Genomic DNA, 23,891 nt, shown 5'->3' with positions numbered 1-23,891 from the left:
TGGATCTCGGGAAAGAAACCCCAGGTTAAAAACCACATGGGGTTATACACACACTCTGGGTAGCGTCCATGGCTCGTGAACAATAGCTTTGTTATCAAGCGAAGACTGGAATGCAGGGGGAAATACAGGGGCTGTTAAAAGCCTTCCCTGGCCTTTGTGCCTCTAAAATCGCAATCCTACCAGTGTGATGTGTTTGAGAGGTGTTTTGTGTTTCATACTGCAGCAAGTTCAAGGCAGCCTGGGCTTCTATGGTGCACCCCTGATCTGGGCCACCTGAAGGAAAGAAGCCTGGGCCATCTCTCGGTGCGGCTTGCACAGTGCCTGGCACACTGAGGTCCTGGCTCCTGCCACAGACAGAGTGAACCACGAGAAGACAGGGAGAAGCTCCATTCACCGCGGGCTGTCTCCGGTCTGCAGCAGAGCAGCCGGGCTTCACAGCCACGAGCTGGCCCCTGCGATGAAACAGGCGGAGACGGTCCCAGGGAAGCCAGCCTCCTTCCCCAGCCCAAGCTCCCAGCTGAGCCGGCCTGGACCCCGGCGAGCCCCCTGGCCCAGTGCCCGCAGCGAGGGGCAGGAGCCCGGGGCGGGCTCGGGAAGCGGGAGCGGCGGCTGGCACATGGGGCCCGGGAGGAGGAGCTCCGCGCCGCGCATCACGGGGCGTTAGTCGCAACTACCCAAAGTAGGCGCCCCGCGCTGCCCGCTCACTGCCCGGCCCCGGCGGAGGTGAGTGCACGGCCCCGGGGCCCGCTCCGGCCCCAGCCGGGTCCCTGTCCCCGCCCTCGCGTGGCGACGCGCCACTTGCCGGCGGTAAATGGGGAAGGGGCGGGAGCAGCCGGAGTTTTGCTACTGCCCGGGCTGGGAGAGGGGGGCTGGAGCGCGCGGCTCCGTGCCGGGCTCCAGGGAGAGCGGGGCTGGTGATCCCGGACCCCATCCGATCACCTGACCGCGCGGGGAGGGGGAAGCTATGGCCGGGCTGCGCTCTCCCCCCACAGGCAGGGGGGCTTTGGGGAGTTTCTCAGCCCGGGGTCCGCCGGAGCCCCCGCTGCAGCCTCTCCTTTGCCCCCGCACACGTATGGAGGGGCCAGACCCTGCGTCCACAATGCGACTGGATCGCACATGGCCACCCCCTGTTCGCGCTCCGGCCCGGGGGCGTTGTTCCCTAGGCGCTCGCATGGCCAGCATGATGGCGTGATGTTACTCCCTCGGGCCTGGCTTTCTTAAAACAGGTGGGACCGGGCGTCTGGGTCATGCACCGCCCCGGGCAAGACGAGCAACAAGCAACACGCTAGGGAACATCTTGAGTCTGATTTTTCTCTCTCCGGGAGTCTAGTCGGTGTAGTCAAGTAACTTGTTTCAAATCAGGGAGATGGCATTGAACTTTAATTGCTTTGTTATGTGTGCGTTAATCCAGGGGTGTTTGGGACGTCAGCTGGTGTCCGTGGTTTTCGCAATGGAAGTATTTGGTTTTTATTTCAGCTCACAGCAGCCTCTCAAACGACGTTGAGTTAGAAAAGAGTTAGAAGTGCTTTCAGGAAGTATCTGCCCTGAATCCTCCAGCTTCTGTGGTTTTACAGTTACATTTTCCATTTTTTTTTAAGTCTTCACTGTTGGTGTGTAAAACGCCCACACAAATGGGGGCGGGGGAGATTGACAGTCTATACCGGGAAAAAGAGAAACTGACTCTACATTAAGTGCTGTCAAATAGACTCAGAAAACAGACTGAAACCAGCTAAAATACCTTTTCTCCTGCCCACCTATAGCCATCTTAGATGTGTCAACAGTTGGTTTAAAAAATCCACTAGACAGATATGTACATTTTAAATTGACTGTGTCCCTTTAACAATAATTTACCCTTATACTATATATACTTTCATGCAGGGCCCCCAAAGTGCTTTGCAAATTTTACAATCTTCATGTAATAGATGAGGAAACAAGCCACAGAAGTGAAATGACTTGTCCAAGGTCACGTCGGTGTCAGAGGGAGGAACAGAAATTCCATTTGAACAGAGAGATAATGGCAATAATTATATTATCACCATAGCTGGTCTGTAAAAGGAAGAATGCTTGAAGGCCACAGGGGAGTTTAGTTTATGTTCAGTCTCAGATTAGTTAGAAACGAAGAACAATATATCAGGGTATAAATTAAAGAATCGACATGGGAGTTGTGGTCTGATTCTGGAATGACTTTTGTTCCTTGCCCAGGCCAGTAGAAACTCAGGAGGTTTCTGAGTGCCATGCTTGTGATCCAGGGAAAGGAGGAAGTTTGCTTACCACTTAGCTATAGAAACATTTCCTTCCAGTATCAGAGGGGTAGCCGTGTTAGTCTGAATCTGTAAAAAGCAACAGAGGGTCCTGTGGCACCTTTAAGACTAACGGAAGTATTGGGAGCATAAGCTTTCGTGGGTAAGAACCTCACTAAAGGTGCCACAGGACCCTCTGTTGCTTTTTCCTTCCAGAACACCCACTGAGTGGATTGGTACTGGCCTTTGAGTAGGCTGCTTGTCCTACCTGTCAGATGATTAACACCTTGTTCGCAGCACACTGAAAGAGAAAGAAGGGAGAAATGGGGGACCAGGTAGGGTTCCTCAGGATCAGTCATTCTCAGCCAATCAGCATAGCACAGAGCTGTGGCCTATGTGACATCCTCAGGGCCATACAGCATGGCATTGGGTGAGCCATGGGCTTCTGGAGGCTAGCCCCCGGCCCAGCCCACCCTTTCCACCTGAGGCCCAGCCCACCCTTCCCCTCCAAGACCAGAGGCCCTCCCACCGCAGCCACCAGCCCCCCTACAGCCCCAGGTCACCCGAGCACGTCCAACCGCAGAGCACCCGGCGGGTGGCACACACATCCCCCCCCCACCCAGCCCCAGAGTGACAGGTGGGCGGCACGCGGCCCTCCCTTTGTGCTCCCCCCCCCAAGCACTGGGCGATGTGGCCCAATGTCAGGACCCCCCCCCCAGCGCTGGGCAGCTCCAGCCACCCCAAGTCCCAGCTGCCCGAGCCCCAGCAGGCTTCCCTTCCCAGAACAGGAGCAGCCTGCCTGGGCTGGGGCCAACTAGCGGCAGGAGGGGGCCTCAGGGCAGGGTGTGGCCGGGGCCATGCTGGGCTATTTGGGGAGGCACACCCTTCCCCAGCCTATTATACGCACCACCCATGCATGGGCGGCAGGTATAATAGGCCAGGGAAGACAAAGCCTTCCTGGCGCAGCCACTCCTATGGGACACCTGGGCTGTGGTGGCCCTGGCCCTTCCCCAAGGCTTCCGGCCCCCACCCACTGCCTGCCTACCTGCACTCCACCTCCCCACCCCAGCTCCCTGCTGCATCGCTTCTCCTCAGGGGTAGGGGAGTGAGGAGGGATGCTGCGAGCAAGCAGCAGGAGCAGGGGTCTGGCAGGGGAGTGAGGCAGCTCCGCCGGCAATGGGGCTACTGGCTCGGATGGGGGAGCAGCTCGGCTCGGTGCTCAGGCAGGGGGTGGGGGGGGGGAGTGGCATGGCCTGGCACTGGGAGCGGCACAGTGTGGCGCTCGGCCTGCCGCTGAGGCTGGAGGGGCTGGCTCGGGGTGGGTGAGCTGGGGCTCCTCTGGTCACGTGGGGCCTCAGTGCTCCTTCTGTTATGGGGCGGCGGGTTTCAGGGCTCCGACGTGCAGGAGGGTGGAGCCTCAGGCAGAAGGGGTGGGGCCAGCAAGCTAGCCTCCCCAAAGTGGGGGTTCACCCACCACCCATGCCATACAGGTAGTATTGGATGCGACCCACAATGGTAAATAGGTTGAGAACCACTGCTCAGGATCCTCAAGGAGAGCAACCTTTGTCTGGAGGTTAGATGTGCCTAAGGAAAAATATTCCAAGAAAAGGGAGGGAAAGGGTACCATATATAATATAGGCCTTGATCCTGCAGTTGGCTCCATGCAGGCAGGCCCCCATGGACTTAAGTGGGACTCTGCGCAGGTCAAACTATTTGCAGGATCAGGTACATAGGCTTTAAGATTTTTTCCTATTTACATCTGTGTATGTATACATAAATGTATTAACACAGGGCTGTCCTTGTATAGTAACAACAGAACACTAACTTGGGTGGAGGCAGGAATCACAGAACCGACTGTGATTCAGAAAGCCAAACATGCAGGACAAGTGTGCATTTCAGATTACTTCAATGGGACCATTCAGAGAAGTGACCACTCCGTGCAGAGCTGAGCACATAAATAAGAGTTTGCCGGACCCGAGCCCAGGTGTGGCGAGTTGTTGGTTAAAGAGCAGGAAGTTCATGAAAGCATATTGTGACAAAGTTCCTCCTCTATCTTGGTGGGTCCTGCACTCATTGGTGGATTTTCTTGCCTCAGAGATTCACCATGTGGGTTGGGGAACAGCCCAGAGACCTTCCCCTCTGGAAGAACCCACAGTCCAGGTCAATTGGGGGGAACCCGGGCCCACCCTCTACTCCAGGTTCCAGCCCAGGGCCCTGTGGATTGCAGCTGTCTATAGTGCCTCCTGTAACAGCTGCATGGCAGCTACAACTCCCTGGGCTACTTCCCCATGGTCTCCTCCAAACACCTTCCTTATTCTCATCACAGGAACTTCCTCCTGGTGTCTGATAACGCTTGTACTCCTCAGTCCTCCAGCAGCAGCACACCCTCACTCTCAGCTCCATGCACCTCTTGCTCCCAGCCCCTCACACTCACACCACAAACTGAGGTGAGCTCCTTTTAAAACCCAGGTGCCCTGATTAGCCTGCCTTAATTGATTCTAGCAGCTTCTTAATTGGCTCCAGGTGTCCTAATTAGCCTGCCTGCCTTAACTGGTTCTAGCAGGTTCCTGATTACTCTAGTGCATCCCCTGCTCTGGTCACTTAGGGAACAGAAAACTACTCATCCAGTGACCAGTATATTTGCCCTCTACCAGACTCCTGTACCCCACTGGTCTGGGTCTGTCACAATATATTATTTATATTGCAGTAGTAGCACCTAGAGGCCTGCTCCTGCCAGCTGGGTGTGGCACAAGCATATCACAATGCACCAATGGGCATTTACATCGGTATCTTCCAAATGAGATTTGTGCATTGCAAAGTGCCGTCCTATGGAGAGAAATAAAACCTAAACATGCTGGGGGGAGGAAGAAAGTAGCTTATAGTATCAAAATTCCTGTGGGTTTAGGATTTTTAAAATAAGATTTAAATACCACCCCAGGCCTTAGTTTCCTCATCTCTTTTAACAAACCACAGTTGGCATAAAAACCAGGTACAGTAAAGCCAGATCTGATATTAAATATACATGTTTGATTTGCTGTGTAATTGTAAAGGAAAGAATTGCAAGTGACGACTTAAAGATACTTATGCAGGAAATCACAGGAAAATGTGCCATTTGAAAAGCTTTTTAAAAAAAAAACACACACATCATAAGGAACTGGGCTTTGCAACATGACATAAAAAAACCCATAGAAACACCCTCAGATTCTAGTCAAAGGAGTGAAAATTTTCTTCTCTCAAACCCATTTGGCCAAGGTTACTAATGAAACCAACTTGCTGGAGAAATGGAAAAGATGCTGGTTGCTATGGTGATGAAATCTGACCTTCCAAGAATAAATAAGCACCATCTTTTTTAGGATTCAGTTTATCATCCTTGATTATGACACTCCCCAAACCAAACTTATAATGGAGGCAGATGCTAATTGATTTTCAAACTGAAACACTACTGTTCTTCATGGTGTGGTTTCTCCTCCCTCCTTACACTGACTAGGGCTCTTCTCTTGCTGAACGGGCATTAGCAGTGTAGCCTAGTGTAGACAAAGGCAACATATTCAAAAGCACCAAGTCGCCTGGGAGCTTCTGAACATTTTAACCAAGGTCTTAGAAAATAATACAGAAAGCACAATTCACCTTTAGTCCCCAGCTTCTCCTAACAGATTTTCAAAATCTCTACCTTAAGCCTTGATCGTGCAAACCGTTTATACATGTTCACCTTTATCCACATGAGCATTTCCACTGAAATCACTGGATATGTAAAGTTATTCACATGTACTGAGGCACAAGGTATTTCTAATGTGTCCATCACCGAAGTATCTGGGCACCAATTATTTATAATATAAAGCACCATCACATATCAGTAAGCATCACTTATTATTTAGAATGAATTAACTTTTATTTCAGGAGATTTATCTCCCAGAGGGAGCACTCCAATAGACTTAACTATAAATATGTATTAAAGACTCAAGAAAATAATACCAGATGGATAGAATCTAAAAGCAATAAAGCACCAATTAATGTATCTTGCCAAGGACACTCTGAAATACAAAATACAGTTTAAAAGAGGTCTATGACCCGCTTTTTGCCTCACAAAAAAAGGGATCACAGAGCTTACAAAAGTATGGTCCATGTTCTGTCAGTCTCTGCAAACCATAGGCTCCAGCAGCGCCCTGCCCTCTGACCTAAGGACAAGGTGGTATAGAGGGAGCCAAATGATCAGTAAAATGTTTGGACTCACTCCAGCAAGGGCTTTAAAGTTAAAACTCCAAAGATCTCTCTGTCTTGGTAATTGGTTTGCCCGCTCCCTGCTGTAGCAGAGGTGGTGATGGAAGCAGGAGTCTTGTAGGTCAGTCGGCTGATTAAAGAGATGAGAGTAGAGTGGTAAGCAAGTGCTGTGTTGTAGAGGACAAGAAGCTGGATTATACACTGAAAAATCCATTGCCCATTTAATGACGGGGCAGTGATCTAGCCAGTAGTTCCACACATCGGTAGTCAGATAGGTAGCACAGTGCCTCTAGAGCTCTTTTATCTCAGGTTCATCCCTGCCCCAAAGAACGTACAACCTCAGTATTATTTGCTGCTTTTAAACTAAGTTTTCCTCCTTCCCAGCCACGCCTCCTGCCCCCCAACTCAGCAAAGTTAGACTGAGTTTTAACTTTGTCTTCCAACAGATCTGCCTTTGAACTGTTAATTCCTTCGGCGTGCCCCTGCACTGTCCAATCCGCTCTTTGAGAGACAGAAAGGAGACGCTGGCTGCTTCTGATATCCCTTATCTCTCTTCCCTAGGTTCATGCTGTTCAACCCGCCTACCCCACATACCCTTTTTCCTTGTGGGACGTCTTTCTCGCTACACTTTCCCCTCGCTCGCCCTTGACTGTAACTTCGGAAAAGTTGGCTGTTTGGACAATACAAAGACAGCCACTAAAAAGCAGGCTAGAGGAGCTCTAATAAGCTTGTACGTATGGATGTGCTGCTGTCACGGAGGATGCTTTGCTTAATGGTCAGAGCTTTAAATTTGAAACACCTGGACCCCCTTGAACCACAGTCCCCATCCCAGCCAGGCTGACTCAGTCTTCCCCCTTCTCTGGGCTCAGGTTGTGCTGAAGTGTTTGGGATGAGACCTTAACATCAAGGCCCTCTGTCTTTTGTGTAGGCATTAAACAGCCTCCGTCCATAGCACTTTTCATAACACCAGGGGGTTGCCATATAAGATCCTTGGCCAAAATGTCCCCTCCCTGTGCCATTGTATTGCTTGGCTCTAGCTGGTAACTGCTCTCCGCCTCAGAGTTGGCTGCATATCAGTAATGGGCTTTGGCATCTCCTGGCTCAAAAGACGATATATATACTCAAGATCTATCATTAGTCAGCGAGATGGATGCCACCAGTAGAAAGCTAGGGAGTACCAGTTTTTCTGGGTTATTTTTTCCCCTGATTTAAGTCCCATCTGAATGGCAAGTGAAGCTCTTCACCAGGTGAACTTTGAGGAAACTGCTCAGACTAACGCGCTGTCTGTTTGGCGCTGAGGGTATTTTACTGGGCATGGTGCTGCTTCTGTCTGGTGGGGTTTGGCATGTGTACAGCCTTCGAAGAGTGTACAAAGAGTAGCGAGACTTCCTTTTTGCATACGTCTGGTGGCTTGGGTTCTGCTATTTGTACCTGTGTCTCACGGCTGAAAAGACTCAAAGTCCAGAGCCTAAAATGGAAAGCTGTTGTAATGAAATTGCTGGGTCCTAACCACCACCTTGAATGTGCTGTGTTGAAATGTAGCCAGCAGAGGGCGCTATATTGCACAGTCCAACTGCTAGCAGTAGACAGCTCCATCAACACTAGAGAGCAGGTAAAAGTAGTGGACTTTCTGAGGGGGAGTGGACTCTGCAGAGAATCAGGGGCTCTGTGAGAGCAGGAGCCGCAGGCCAGAACCAGAAGGAGCTGGCTGCAGAAGGAAGGCTGGGTAGCAGGCAGCCGGAGAGCTGGGACTAAAAAGTTAAGAGCCAGTCAAAGCATCAGCCTGCTGCTGGCAGAAGCAGGAGGATATAGGACAGCATTGTGCAAGCAGGAGTGGGGTAAATGCACACGTGGATACCAGGAGACCACTGGCAAAGCCAGAGGTCAATTCTAGTGGGCTCTGTAGGCCAGGGCTTGACCACTGTCTAGGCAATGGATGGACTGGAGGGAGTATCCTTAGCACTAGGCCGGGGAATCCCATGGGGCAGTTATTTCACAATGGACATCCCCTAGAGTCTGGATTGAACTTTCGTTATGACTGTTGACGTTGTTGTGCCTAGAGTATTTGCACCTTTTAGTTACAGGCAGTCCCGGTGCTGTTACTTACTCAAAATGCATTGAGTGGGTTAATGGGGAGCACCAAAGACTAGAGTCTGGTGCTTGGACGCAGGTGCTATAGGAACTCCAATCTTGCAGTACACAGAGCATGCTACCAGGCACGCAGAAAGGACTGCTGTACCACGGCCGTTGCGGCAACGCCCCACCGTGGCAACCGCTACAGTCATCATTTATTTATGGGTAGCACAGCCTTGCCAAACTCACCGATGGCAGGATATTTTTGGCAGGTGAGTAAAATATTAGAGCTTGGGGTTTTTTAATCATTGTTGGAATGGGTGAACAAGGAGGTTATGTGTCTGGGCTGGTAAATGCCCATAGCAGTATGGCAAAGCAGATTTGGCACTAAAAGCGTGCAGGGCGTTTCTTGGACACATACGAAGATAAGATCCTTGCACAGATGTGCATACAATCTATATAGAGAAAGACACGGGGAATGGATGGAGTACACAAGCAGACAGAGTGAGTGGTAATATAAGGGTTTTGTTTAGAAGGTAATGTAATCCGAGTAACCTCTCTCCTTCCTTCTGTTTTTTTTTTTTCCAAATCCCATCCTCCACTTTCCGTTGCTTCAGTCCAGTTAGATTCCCCTGAATGGTTCCCCATGTCAATAATCTTCCTCTCCCCATGTCCTTATAGATGTAGTGTTTAGGTGTCACACAGTTGTATCATGCACTTAAGTACGGGTGGGAGAGGGATAGAGATAAAGAAACAGGTAATCCTGTAGTCATAAGTGTACATAGGATCCCAGCTCCTGAGTGAGGGCCAGGCAGTTGGCAGTTTGGTATAAGTGTCCCAGTGAAGGTTCTGATGTAATTGAGCAAAGAGGCAATATTCCTGAACACATTTTGCATAACAGAACAGCTCTAGATTCTCTCAGCTACCGTTCTTCTCCTAGTCTGACCATGGAGACCTCTCTGGGTGGGTGGCTTACTCAGCAGGTGTTTTCACTGTAGACTGGCCAAGAAGAAATCCTGCCTTCTTTCCTATTGATGTCTCATATCCTCCACAAGCTCGAGAAAGGGAATAATAAAGTGATTCTCCGAGCCCCAAGATGGCTCAGGAAACACTGGTTTGCCATCCCAAATCAGCCAGCATCAGATTGATTCTTGTGTCTGAGCAGAAGCGATAGCTGCTCCTCCCAAATGAAGGGATCTGGCTGTGACCTTTTGGAGCATCATAAAGGAACCTGAAAACAGGGCCAAACCTGTATAAGAGACAGTGTCAGGTCAAACATAAGCAAAAGAGGAGGAAACTACCCTTCCCCTGCCAGGGTCCTTGTATCAATTAGACACGCAGGGTAATTCAACATAACTACAGTCTCTTAGAACTTGGTTCTGATCCTCCTTCATGGGTCTGCCCCGTAGCTATTCCAAATCAAAGAAAAGATGGGAGTCACATGCCCATAGGTTTCAAAGGAGAACCAGCACTTCAACCCGCCTCCTCCACTAGGGGAGAAGACCAGGCTTATTCCTCCCCTCCCCCCGGCTTATTTCCCAGGATGCCATCCCCCAGCCCGGAACTACTTTCCCCAGCAAGCCTGCTCCCTGGGATCCCGGAGAGGGCCAGCGGGAACTGCCCTGGGCCAGCCTGGTCCCTTACCAGTGAGAGCAGATGGGGAGGGAGATCCTACTCATGGAACAACGGTCTCTCTCCTAAAAGCAGAGGCAGCAGCACAGTTTTCTTCCTGCGCAATGCCCCCAAACTGCCCCCCCCCAAACCACTGCCTTTCTTTCCATGGCATCTACCCCCCGGGGAAGTTTAAGAAACAAAACCTGGCATGTGGGGTAGTGCTGGTCTAGGAGCATTTCCTCACAAGTCTAAGGGCTGGCATACCCAGTTATGGAAACTTCCGGTCTTAAGAGACCACCAAGAAATAACCACACCAAGAACGCACTGAGTGCAGATTTTCTGCATCTTTACTAGAAATACCTTGAGTGATTGCTGAAGACAAGTTTCACTGTTTCTGAAATCTCTACAGCTAATAAGGACAGGACTCCAGGCTTGCATGTAACTTGACTCCAAACACAATCTGCATGCATGAAAGTGGAAAAGATTTGCTCTCTATTGTCTCAGGAAGGAGTGCATCCTTGCATCACACCCATTATCTACAGACTGCAGGGTATTTTTAGATCCCTCTGAGAGGATTCTTCCATTCAGGTAGTCAGCCTGGTACACCATGCTGCCATTTAGCTGCTATTCCTGCTTTTTGCAGAGGAAAAGCTCAGAAAGGGGTGAGTCACCATTAGACAGTAATTAACTTGAGAGGAGCAGCAAAGAAACCAAGACCACGGAAGAAAATGATATCAGCCACATGGGACTTAAGTACAGTACTCAAGGCTCTTGCAAAATATCCATCTGAGCCTCTTAAGAACTGTGAGATGAGAATAGTCATGGAAATAACCTTCTTATTAGCCATTACATCAGCCAGATGAGTTAGAGTATTACAGGCATTAACATTAGATCCACCATTCTTCAGTTTGTAGACTCTACTGCACCACAGTCATCATTTACCTCCTTACCAAAACTCATTCTGCTGCATTAACCAGAAAATTAAACTCCAGACATGTGCGTCCCAAATCCTCAGATTCCAACTTTATGAAACGTTTATTACAAAAGAGATCCTGGGGAGGCACTTCGTTATTCTATCAGTACGCCGGCTGCCCGCAGCAAATCCAGCAGACTGTCGCTTTCATTACAGTGAAGCGGCACAGGAAACTGTGTAAACATCTCCTTTGTCATAAAGGAATAAAAGTGAGACCTTTGCCTTTCCCCTGTCTGTGCAGGCTATCAAGGAAATCGGTTTTCTGAGCAGAATTTGGCAGAGCAGATTCAGGATGTGTGGTATAGCCTGGTGGTAACCCTGCTTAAAAAGAAAAAAAGCCCTCTAAAATCATAAACTGCCTATTTGTTTTCCATTATTCCAGTTTTGCTTAGTCACCCGCCTTTATTACAGGCAGGGCTAGTAGGACTGCTTAGTTAGGTTGCCTGTTAATTCCCATTATGAGACCCTGTTTTCAGTTGCTTAAAAAACTTTGCCAAACTTGAACTCTTTGGGCTGAAATTTGCTTTGCCAGGTGTCTACTTAGGGGTGAATAACTCTGGAAAAATTTAGCCGAAACAGTTCAGCCATTTCCAAGAACAAAGCTAGGGAAAAAATGTGTTTTGCCCTTGTTAAAAAATTCTGGCAACCTTTCTTTGAGACACTGGACTGAATGAGGCAGGGGTCCTGTGGAAAAAAATGGTATGTGATCTTATCATCAAAGACTGTATCATAATGCACACGCACAAGGGGTACAATGAAAGTTGCACAGGCAAGTCTGACATTTCCTAACTTCACCTCCCTGACTTGCACTGTTTGGCAACTGACGTTTTGTGGTGGGGGGTGGGGGGGAGGAAGGGCTAAGTTACTTCTTCCCATTACAAGTATTGCTTTCCCCCTATTTGGTGCCTTTTCATGTTTTGAGCTTCTTGCATACCAGTCATGTTATTGCCCTGCTACATGAATGGAAGTGAAAGGACTCCTGGAATGTATAGCAGAGTTCAGGATCAAGCAGCTTTGTATAAAAGGCCCTTTTCTTAGCTAAATCTATTCCAGTTTCAACAGGTACATGGCACCTGCTGTGTTCGTCTGAGGGAGCCTCTTTAGGTATGGGAAAGAAACCACCTGGGTTCTTTTCACTTGTAACAAAATAGCTGTAGGTGAGGAGTGAATATTTTCGTTTGGTAATGAAAACAGTGAAAGCTAATTTCATGAGTGTAAACGTTAGGATCCAAATGCCTCTTTCCAGATCTGACTTCTTTATGTATTAACTCGCTAGTAAATACCAGGGAAGCTAATACTGAAAGTTGATGTTTTGCAATCTGAATTAGTAGGGGCATAAAAAGTCCCAATTCTGCAATCAAGTCCATGAGGGTCCAGGGGTCTCTCCACACATATCTGATCACAGGATCGGGGCATTAGATTGGAAGAGATCATGTCTTCCTTTGTGTTTGTTCAGCACCTAGCACTCGGGCTGGCCCTGGATGGGCAGAGAGAGGGGGTCCCTTGGGGTGGGGCCTCAAGCCGGCCATGTGTGGTGTCCCGTTTTCCCTCTGGGAAAATATGGTCACCCTAATAATGGGCCTATGATCCTGACCAGGGCTTCTAGGAATTGATGTAGTGCAAATGATCTGATAGCTGAGAGGGACCATCTTGGTGCACTTTTAGAGTGATTTTGATCTAGATTACAGTGGTTGCTTTTTACTTTTGTTGTTCTGCTTCAAGCAATGTGCTTATTAGCAGATCTGCGTAATGAAGCATTTTATCTAAAATGATCCCTAGAAATAGAGTCTGACTCAGCACGGATGAGGCTCTGTAGCTATGCATATTTGATTCGGTCCAAGAGTAACGGACACCTGTGGTTGGGACTCTGTGTACTTTTAAATGTCCAGTTGAAAATGCCCTCCCCTTATCTCCTTCAGTAGACTGGGTGGGAGAGACGAATACAGGCATTTTAGCCAAGACATTACACGTCACCCTTGAAACAAGAGGCTGAATTGAAGATAATTATGTAAGAGCAATAGTAAGAGACAGGACTTCAAAAAGTAAAGTTGATTTTCTTGGGCCTTCTTGTATCATTGTGTTGAAACAGAACTTACTGAGATCACTGCAAAGTTCTTTGGTGGCACAATTTGGCTCATTGTCATATAGAATGACACTGAACTTACTATTAAAGTGACATGTTTTAAAACTAAGATCTTTCACTTTATTTTTACAAGCCACTGCACCAAGAGAAGTGTGTGTTGATTTCCCCCTCCCCCAGGTAGATCCTCTTTATAGCCAACATCCAAACACTGCAGGGGATTGTAATCTGAACATTGCATCACACTGCCAGTGCATAGGAACTTCAGTTATACTAATTAAAATCTACAGACAAAAATGAAACTGACTAGCCTATTTTCATTATCCAAGATGAGTGGAAAAAGGCCTGGTCTTTTGGTTAATGAACTCGATTTGGACTCGAGAGATCTGGATCCCTTTCCTGATTCTACCACAGATACCCTGCATGACCTTGGTCAAGTCATTTTATCTCTGTGCTTTCGCCTGTCAAATGGGGATAACAATACTTAGTTTCTCTCACTCTTTGCTGTCTGATCTATTTGGACTATAAACTCTTTGCATCAGGGAGCGTCACCTACTATGTGTTTGTGAAGTGCCTAGCCCAATGGGGCCCCCAGGCTCTGTGGCTACTGGTACAAATAAAAACTGAAATGCAATAAGTTCACAGCAGAAAGGGACAGACAAATCAGCTTTTCAGGTTATTCATATCTAAAGAGTCATTAATAGCATAGCTAGAGGTGGAGTTGAGTTGGCTTTTGGTAACGAAAGAGTGGGAGCTGCTTCACAATTTAGCTTGCCACAACAAGCCTGATTTTTAATCCCTCCCCACCTTGTAACTTCCTCAATAAGAACCTGGTCTTCCTGAAATTTCACGTCATATCTCACCCCAAGGTAGCATTGTTTTCTGGCAAGTGTGGTGACAATTGACAAAGGAATTTTAAAGTTAGTGTTCTGAACATGTATCTATTTCCCTTTTTCAAGCTGATCTTGGCTTTCTCTGGCTCTGGATATCTGCAGGGTGAGGCTAGCCTAGAAACCGCCTGTTTGTTTTGTTTGTGCTGACCTTGGGTACCTATTTGGAGGGCAGAGTTAGTGGAGTGGTTTAAAAAAGGTGCAAGCCGTTCATGCCTGTATAAAAAGCAGCATTGATGCTGTCAGTATAATAAAGGTTTGTGAAACAGAAATGGACTTGCTGCTGACTTGCAGGGCAAGGTGAGGGGCAAGGATTGCTGGGGGTGGTGGTGGTGGAGAAGAGTAAGTGATACCGGGTACTCCCAGTGGGAGTCTGGGAGTGGTGTATGGAGAGGGGGACAGGAGAAGTTGGGCTGGAGCCATGCTCTAGGGGCATAGAACAGGGGGGCTGTGGGCAGGCAGGATGCTAAAGGAAGTGGGGGCAGGATGCTGATAGGACACGGAGGAGTATGAGGGGATCCCAAGGGCCAACAGGATCATGGAGAGAGGGGAGAGAGCATGGAGTAGATTGGACACAGGTGCAGTGGACCAGAAGAGGAATGAAGGGGGATGGAGGAGAATAGAGAAGACATGGCTAGTGGTGTATAGGGGACAAAGGGGAGTCATTGTGCAGAGGTGGACTGTACCGGGGTTGATGGGGCAATAGAAGAGAGCGCATGGAAGGAGGTGCAGGATACTGGGAAGCACAGGAGTTATGGAAAGCCCAGGAGAACACACAGAAGGGATGATGGAAGGAGAGCATGGGTGGAGGTATACAGGGGAACGATGGGTGTGTGTTCAGGGGAGATATGGAAGTTACAAAAATCCCAATTGCTATTCATAGAATCCGTTCCTAGTCATGTCGTTTGTCTGAGATTTAGAACTTCTCAGAGAAATCTGCTTACCAGGAGATCTAAGAGAGATTGCCTCCCGTCCCGCCAGTATTTAAACACAAACTGTTGTTAGATGTGCTATTGAGGTAGGGTGGGATCCATGAAAGAACTTAGATGTGCAATGCTGAGTGTCACAGCACCTAAACTTGTAGGCATGTACAAAATAGAAGGAACAACACTGCAATCCACAAAGCCGAGCTAGGCACCTAGGCTCCTAGACAATGGATGGGGGCGGGGAGAGAAGTGCCTTAGAATGTGATCCACAAAAGCCAGCGCATTAGGTGCCGAGCTGCCTAAACTAACCAATGGAAGATGCTGACCATTCCAGGTGAGTGCTCTAGCTAGTGGGCTAAGAGTTTATGGTGGGCTCCTCTTCCCTACTCTCTGTGTTGAATGGGACCTGATAGGGCCCTGCACATGACTTAGATGGCCGAGCATCTGTCTTATCACAGTTCGTGAATTGCTCTAGGGCAGTGGTCTCCAACCTTTTAAAGCACAAAATCACTTTTTGAATTTAAGTGCAACCCAGGATCTACCCCACCCCTTCCCCAAGGCTCTGCCCCTTCCCTGAGGCTCCATCCCTCCACCCTCACCCCCGTCGCTCGCTCTCCCCCACCCTCACTCACTTTCACCGGGCTGGAGCAGGGGGTTGGGGTGGAGGAGGGTGTTCAGGGTGCTGGCTCTGAGAGGGGGCTCAGAGCTGGGGCAGGGGATGAGAGGTGTGGGCTCCCGCTGGGCAGAGCTTACCTCAGTCAGCGGGGCTAAGGCAGGCTCCCTGCCTGCCCCAGACCCGCGCTGCTCCCAGAAGCGACCAGCAGCACATCCCTGCAGTCCCTGGGGGGGAGGGGACACGTGGCTCCGCACGCTGCCCCTCCTTGAAGGCACTGCCCCCACAGCTTCCATTGGCTGCAGTTCCCCGTTCCCGGCCAGTAGGAGCTGCGGGGGTGGGACTTGCAGGCAGAAGCAGCACACGGAGACACCCCTCTGTAGGGGCCGCAGGACGTGCTGCTGGCTGCTTCCGGGAGCAGCACGAGGCCAGGGCAGACAGGGAGCCTGCCTTAGCCCTGCTGCACCACCGGAGTTTTGGTGGACGGAGACTGCGATCAACTGGCAGAGGCTCCATGATTGACCAATCGATCGCGATCTACCAATTGGTGACCACTGCTCTAGGGCTTAGGCAGGAGATAGGTGTCTGGATGCTTAACTGGAGGCAGCAGTGTGCATGCCCATAGGCAGAAATCTAGACTCCTAGGGAATGTTTACTCTGGAAAAACTTAGGCACCAAGTGAGTTCAGGCACCTACAGGGATCAGTGAAAGTTTTGTGGATCACAGTGGAGCCAAAACTGGGAGCTGGGCACCTAAGTCTGAGGCTAAGGTGCCTAAGCATCAGATTTAGGTGCCTAAATACCTTCATGGATCCCAACCATAGTGCCTAGCAGCCCCAGTCGTGGACATGGGCCAGGACCCCATTGTGTAAGGTGCTGTACAAACACAGAACAAAAAGATGATCCTGGCCCCAAACAGCTTACAATCTAAGACTGAAATAGCGGGGCCCAACTCCACACTTAATTTTAGAAAATATCTTTGTTTTTAAAATATTCTGCTCTGTCTTATTTTCAAACGCTGTTTAATTCTGTGATGCTTTTATTTTTCTCTTCCTTTTGAACCCAAGTAGCGGGAGACAGAGATGCAGTTTATCCCAGAACATTGCAAATGTCCCTGTTTGTTTTGAATGGCAGTTACAGGACAGAAATGTCACACTACAAAAAGATTATCTTCCAGCACAGTTCACCGTCCCTTTGGGAGCTCTCGGAATGCTTTTGAGGTGCTTTAGACCTATGATGAAATGAGTCCCTAGGTAACAACCATTCTGTCACCCGGAATGTTAATTTCTATTAATTTGCCTAAGAGCCAGAGAAATGTGTCTTTGTTGTAGAGTAACATTTTGTACATATATTTTATTAGGAAAAGGGGATGGTTTGGGGACTAAGGCAGCAGACTTGGCACTGACTTGGGTTCTACTCCTGGCACTGCTGTCGTACTGGGTAGCCTTGGGCAGGTCATTTAGCCTCTTGGGGCTCAGTCTCCCCATTAGTGATAAAACCCAGTGAATGCTGGGAGGCGACAATCATTAGCGTTTGTAAAGCTTAGCGAGTTGCTTGGATGGAAGGTGCTGTAGATGTGCCTGGGTGGTGTAAAGCCCTTCCTATGTGTGGATTATTTTAAATGTGTGTGTTGGGGGGCGGGGGTACGTTTGTATTGCTTATTCAAGGTCTGGAGCTAAAAGCACTTGACTGAAATTGGAACAGGCAAGGGCTGTGTAAGCTGCATCCCATGCCTCAGCCCAGACACTTCCATCGTGACACAAGATGCCCCGTCTAGAGTCCAGCTCTAAATCTGAATAACCAGGCTGAGTTGTTTGATGCTCTTTCAAAGTACCCAACTGTGGATTCGGAGGACGCCACCAGCCTGGTGTCCACCTCCATGCAACAAGCCTGCTGTCTTTCTTATGTAGATCATAACATCGCATTCCCTGCTGCCAGTAAGGGAAATGCTGAGTCCCCTGCCCTCTGTGGGGTAGGGTGCGCTCCCAGAGCACAGCCCCTCAAGGCACAGCCTTACAGGCACCCACCCTCCGTCCCCTCCTTGCACCGCAGTTACATGATCACAGCCCACTATGTAAAGTCAAGCTCCCCTTGTTGGGGTTCAGCTTATTCCGCCTTTAGGAACTGCAGCCTGCTTTTCCAGCTTCACCCTCAACCCTGGCTCCCCCTCCAGATAGCTCTGAGCCAGGGAGCTCTGCCAGTCCTTCTGACTCTCCCTGGGGAGGCTTTGTTTTCTCCCCCTGTCCAGATTCCCAGGCTTAGACCTCCCTGACTAAAGAATCTCACAGCCCTCCAGCCCAGGCTGCATAGCCAGGCACACTCCAAACCCCCTGCCCTTTCTCTCCCCCCAGTCAGCAAACAGCTGCGTTTTTATCCTGTGCAGGAAGTAGCTCACTGATTACACCTGGCCCCTCAAGTCACCAGCTTGTCTACTCCTCCCTTAAACACCAGGTTCTTAAAGGGGCCAAGCCATGGACCAGGTCTGGCTGGCCCCAAGCCCCTTTGCTCCAGAGAGGGTCCAGACCACCCTGTTATGGTGTGGAAGGCCCACACGCACCACAGGGGTCAAGGCTGCTGTGGTTTTTATAGCCCGGAGAGTAAGTTTGGGGCAAGGGTAGAGGCAGGCAGAGGACAGCGTTGGGGAGTGGTCAGTGGATCTTTGACTGCACATGTCTAGAGGCCGCCACAATGGAGTCATATAGCTACTTTGCTCCTTTAACTCATACCTACTTGGTCTGGCGCTCTATCCTCCACTAGCAGTGGCTGGTCCGCGTATAGATAGATGGATGAGCCTGCTACAGCTTTGCCGAGTAGAGGTGGGTCTCTGAGCTCACGCAATAGCAGTTTGCTTTTACATCCAGAGGTCTGGGTTCGATCCCTGCTGCCAATGAGCCCTGCAGGGGTGCAGCATTATACAGCCAGTTTGCAGGTTCAGGGGATTCCTTCCTCCCTGAGTCTCTGGTGGGTTCCCACACAGACCCCGTTTGCAATGGCTGTGCGTGTAGCATGTAGCATTTGCCACATTACTGCGGGTTTGTTTCTATTGCACGTAGATTGAGACAGGGAGATAAGGCTTTGAAAATGCTGTTTCCAGTGAACTTGTCCTTTGTGCTTTTGCCTAAAGGGATGCCAGGAGGAGACATGGCAAAACCACTCCTAGGTCGCCGGAATATGGAGAGCAATCCAGATCTCGCCCCGGCTGCTGGCCGAACCGTAGGGATCCTGGGAAGTGGAGACTTTGCACGCTCGTTGGCCACACGTCTGGTGTACTCGGGTTTCCAGGTGGTGGTCGGAAGCCGCAATCCAAAGCGCTGCGCGGGCCTCTTTCCTTCAGCAGCTGAAGTAACAGCCCAGGCAGATGCTGCAAAGAAGACGGATGTTATTTTTGTGGCAGTTTTCAGGGAACATTACTCCACGCTCTGTGACCTGACAGATGTGCTGGCTGGCAAAATACTGGTGGATGTCAGCAACAACACTGAAATTAACCATCACAAAGAATCAAATGCCGAGTACTTGGCTTCTCTTTTCCCAGCCTGCACCGTCGTCAAAGGATTTAACGTGATATCCGCATGGACCTTACAGTCAGGTCCCAGAGACGGGAATAAGCAGGTATTGTTTTCTTTTATTAAGGACCAAATCCTACAGACCTTACTCAGGCAAAACTCACCTGGACTTCAGGATTTGGGATCTGACTGTGTTAGTTAAGTGCGTTACTTACTGAGAGAAGTGAGATCTAGTGGATGGAACACAGGATGGGGCAAGGACAACAACCAGAAATTGCTAAGATCTAATCCTAGCACTAGTGTGGAAACTGTCTGTGGCCTGGGACAAATTCATTTTATTTCTCCTCACAGAAGTAAGCTGTGTGATCTGTTAATTTTGTAAAGTAGTGAGCAGCTGCTAAAAACACCAGGTGGCTGATAGCATTGCTATTTTAACGTGAGATGTACATATTTTTTTTTCAATCTAGGCCAAAACGGTTCTGTCAGCCAATTTTAGTAAGTAGGAAGATGACCAAAAGTACTCGAAGATTCCTAACTTCCTTATCTCCTTGGTGCCTCCTCTATCAGAGGATAATAAAAGGGCTTACTTGGCTCACAGCAATGGGGTGAGCTTTAATTAGCTTTGTAAAGCGCTTTGTGATCTTAGGATAGAACGGTCCATATAAGTGCAACACATTATTTATGTATGTATTTACTTGGACTTAAACACACATCTAAATGACTGCCTCTCCTGGGCTTCCTGCACCCTTGGCATCCATTAAAAATACAATATGACATGACTATATTGCTGTTAGGAATCTAGGCCTTTGTTAATCCAGATTCCTTCCCAAGTGTGTGTTTCCTTCGCTTCACGGCTCTGTTTGCCTGTTAATGTATCTTTTGGTTCATTGCAGGTCTTGATTTGCTGTGATAATCAAGAAGCCAAGCGTATAGTCGCTGAAATTGCTCAAGTCATGGGGTTCACCCCTGTGGACATGGGCTCCTTGTCTTCAGCCTGCGAGATCGAGAACATTCCCCTGCGCCTCCTCCCAGCTTGGAAAATCCCTGTCTTTTTGGCCCTGGGTCTCTTTCTCTGTTTCTACACCTACAACTTCATCAGACAAGTCTTACACCCTTACATCCGGGAGCAGAAAAACAAGTTCTACAAGATCCCAGTGGAGGTGGTCAATAGCACGCTCCCCTGCGTAGCCTACGTCATGCTCTCTCTCGTTTATCTACCCGGGGTCCTGGCCGCCTCTTTCCAGCTTCACTATGGCACAAAGTACAGACGCTTTCCAGACTGGCTAGACCAGTGGCTGCAGCACAGAAAGCAGATTGGTCTTCTGAGTTTCTTTTGCGCAGCCTTGCACGCCGTGTACAGCCTCTGCTTGCCCATGCGCCGATCTCATCGGTATCAGTTAATCAACGCAGCCGTCAAGCAGGTAGTACCTTCATCGCCCAGTCAGTGCATGGCATAATCTTATACATCTGCCCAAACCCTGTGGAGCAGATCTAGTATTTGAGCCATATGTTTAGCTTTCGATGTTTCCCACAGAATGAGCCCAGTCTCATGTGAGTTATTAGCTGTGCATACGCCCCATTCCCAATGGTGACACTGGGTCACTGTGGAAGAACAGGTCAGGTTGGCTGGTGCTCTCCTGCCCAGCTGATAGCTGTACGTGGAACTCTGATCAGCCATGATAAGTGCCATTCCCAGCAAGAGGATCCCAGTCTCTTGTGTCAAGTTAGAGAGTCGAGCTTCCCATTGCTCCTGAAAGGAATAAAGTCAGCCGAATCCGCCTCCTGTCTTCAGGGATTGCTGAGCCCTGTGTAAGGTTGGGGAAGTATTGGAGGCGGAGTGGGGGCAGAAATCCTAACCCAATGGAGGAGAGCGGGGGTTCCCCCAGGTTTTGAAAATTGCTCTCTCTCCCACTGCGTGTTACTTGCAGGATTGCAGGCTTTTAATTCTGGACACACTATTTGTGCCGTTCTATGTAATTTTGAGTTCACAAAACGTTTGTGGGGTTTTCCACTGCTTCTTTTTTAATATGTTTTCAGGTAAAGTGTAGGGGGGTAGGAGATGGGGGTGGGTGGGGAAAATCCTGCAAGTGTTACTCTGATTCTCCTTGGAGAAGCTATTGCACTAATTCCAGTGGGCAAACTCATGCTAGAGTAAACTAACTCTACTCATTGGAAATTGCTTTATTTGGGAGGTGTCTCTGGCTGTGCCGTGATCTTTTGCTTTTTGGGAGGTGAGGTGCTCTCACTCTCACCTGTGCTTTACATCTGTGCCAGTCACAAATAAATGCCAGACAGGATTTCTGTGTTCACTTCCCTTACACCTCCTATTTTCTAGCAATGTCCTTGCTAAGTGAATTAAGACCATTTAATGAGATAAATGGATTGTTCTAAATGTTGACCTCTGCCATACAGTATAAATCTCATCTTGGCTTCAATTAGCTTGAACAGTTTTCCTCGTAAGTGCACTTAAAATGAATACCATTAGGAGGCCACTTTGTATTCAAGTATTCAAAGATCTGTACTTTTGCTCTTGGCTTTAAACTGACTTTTCATGTTAATTGCAGTTCTAAATGCAACTTCAGGGCTTGATCCTGAAGGTGCTGAGTACCTGAAAGTCCTCTGGAGGGTAATGGGAGTTGTAGAGACTTGACACCTCTTAACATCAGGCTGTAAATTGAATTTAGTGGATCATGAAGGCTAACCTATCCCGTTCCTCCCAAATAAAGTTCCTCCAGACGAGGCATGTTGGTAGGGCAGAGTGGGGGAGCTTCCCCTGCTTGTCCTGTACCTGTTATGTGGCTAAATGACCACGAGGTTAGATCTCTACTCCTACTACTTCAAAAACTCAAAGCTAAAGGAGATTCTCTGCTCGCAGTAGAGAGGTCTATGACACATGCTGTTAAGCAGTTCTGATTCCATCCATGAGAAGGCAGTGCTGCGGTTACGCTAGCCAGCTCATTAAATGTACTAGTCTAATTAAATGAGAATTAAACATTTAGCCAAGATGACTGCTTTCAATGAATCAGTCAGTCAAATAATGATCTCTGGCACTAACCACTTCCTGTAGAAAAAGCTGCTTAATCTTCATTGTTGTACTAGGTCATGGAGAAGAAGACTGATGCCTGGATAGAGGAGGAGGTCTGGAGAATGGAGATTTACGTCTCTTTTGGAATAATGGCCCTAGGCCTACTGTCATTACTTGCCATAACTTCACTTCCCTCTATCGCAAACTCTCTCAACTGGAGGGAATTCAGTTTCATTCAGGTAAAGTCAATATTTGCCTTTTCCAGAGGTTAAAGGCAGGATTAGAGCCAAATCCGCCAACGGAGCACGCAGCCTGCTCCCCTGTCTGCAGGAACTGAGCGTGGGGGGCTGGGAAATGGACTCTTCACTGCAGCCAGCAGTGCCAGCGGGCAGCTGCTGCTACAGCGGGCTGTGGAGAGAAGAACTGGGGCAGAGTCTGCTGCTCCACCCACCACATGACGTTTTGGGCCAGTGGAGTCATGCACAGTCCCACCGCACTCCTGCCCAGTGAGTGCTTTCTGTGGCCCATAGGGGATGATGTGGAGTCTTGCCTGCATGGCCATCCTGCACGCCAGCCTGGGGAAACATTTCCACTCTGTTTGGGGCTTTGGTCTCTCGCAGAGAGGGCTGGAGGATCTAGCCTTTATTTTGAAAGGCGTCGGGTTTCTTCTTGTCCCTGTGCAATCCTGTAACGTCTGTTAGTGAGCTGCATGCTGATTAACGGCAGGCTTTGTGCGCATGAGCGACTCTGCTACTCATTTAATGCCTTGTCTGAAACTTTCTCCCTTTGGTGTTTCCTTTGCCACTTTAGAGGGGTTAACTCTGATTTCCTGGCAACATTCCAGCAAAGGCTTTGCCTGCCTAAAATCCCTCCTGCCTGTTCAGTTGGATTCCCCTTCCCTTCCCAGCCTGCACCCTTGCATAATGCTGCCCTGTTAAAAAGCTCTCATAGTAGTTAGAAATGCAAAATGCCTTTTAGGTCATTTTAGTCCTTCTCCCTGCCAGCGTAGAAACGTTCCCTCCGGTTGGCTTGTTCTCCCACAGAGATGGCTGCGTTTCAGTCATGCATAATGTGATGATCGTGCGGTGTAGAGCTTGCAAAGAGCATTAGGACACGTCAGGATGAAAGGCACTATAGAAATGCAAGCGATTATGATTGCTGCAAGCAGAGATCCGTGATTGTGCTTCTAAAAGACGGATCGTTAAAGGCATTCAGCAGAGGTAGTGTGCTGGGGGCATAGGCTGGCAATGTTAACTAAAGTCTTAACTAAGGGACTTTTGCCTAATATTATCCATCCTAATAGCTATAGTGACAAATACATAGAGGGCTTTATGAAAGTAAAGGGGCTTAGATATAAGTCAGGATTCCCTAATGTTAAGTGCTCCTGCAAAATACCTAATAAACAGCTAACTTGAGTCCTGCCGGCACGGAGGAGTTAACTGCAATGTCAGCATCTTAAAAATAGAAGGAGGAGTTGAGATTTGAGTCCTTTGCTTGGAGAATTGCTGATGGTACATTAAAACAAACAAAAGGAAATATTTTTTTCACACAACGCACAGTCAACCTGTGGAACTCCTTGCCAGAGGATGTTGTGAAGGCCAAGACTATAACAGGGTTAAAAAAAGAACGAGATAAATTCATGGAGGATAGGTCCATCAATGGGGGCAGGGATGGTGTCCCTAGCCTCTGTTTGCCAGAAGCTGGGAATGGGCGAAGGGGGATGGATCACTTGATGAT

General features: G+C 48.8%; 1 protein-coding gene across 6 annotated transcripts in view; it reads left to right on the top strand.

Annotated features, from left to right (window-relative positions):
* Window positions 1-519: 519 nt before the first annotated feature.
* STEAP3 (STEAP3 metalloreductase) overlaps window positions 520-23,891 on the top strand; it is a 42,880-nt gene continuing 19,508 nt past the window's right edge. Inside the window, exons 1-5 of one of the 6 annotated variants that reach the window (XM_034785205.1) lie at window positions 531-723; window positions 16,694-16,879; window positions 18,751-19,235; window positions 20,023-20,550; window positions 22,229-22,393. In XM_034785205.1, coding sequence (XP_034641096.1) covers window positions 18,753-19,235; window positions 20,023-20,550; window positions 22,229-22,393 — 1,176 coding nt within the window. In that variant the 5' untranslated portion in view covers window positions 531-723; window positions 16,694-16,879; window positions 18,751-18,752. The other 5 variants (XM_034785209.1, XM_034785208.1, XM_034785204.1 and 2 more) reach the window with 5 other exon arrangements.

Source organism: Trachemys scripta, chromosome 11 (genome assembly GCF_013100865.1).
Source record: "Trachemys scripta elegans isolate TJP31775 chromosome 11, CAS_Tse_1.0, whole genome shotgun sequence".
Taxonomy (NCBI): Eukaryota; Metazoa; Chordata; order Testudines; family Emydidae; genus Trachemys; species Trachemys scripta.
The sequence above is the reverse complement of the archived record's forward strand: the minus strand, read 5'-3'. Positions and strand labels throughout refer to the sequence as shown.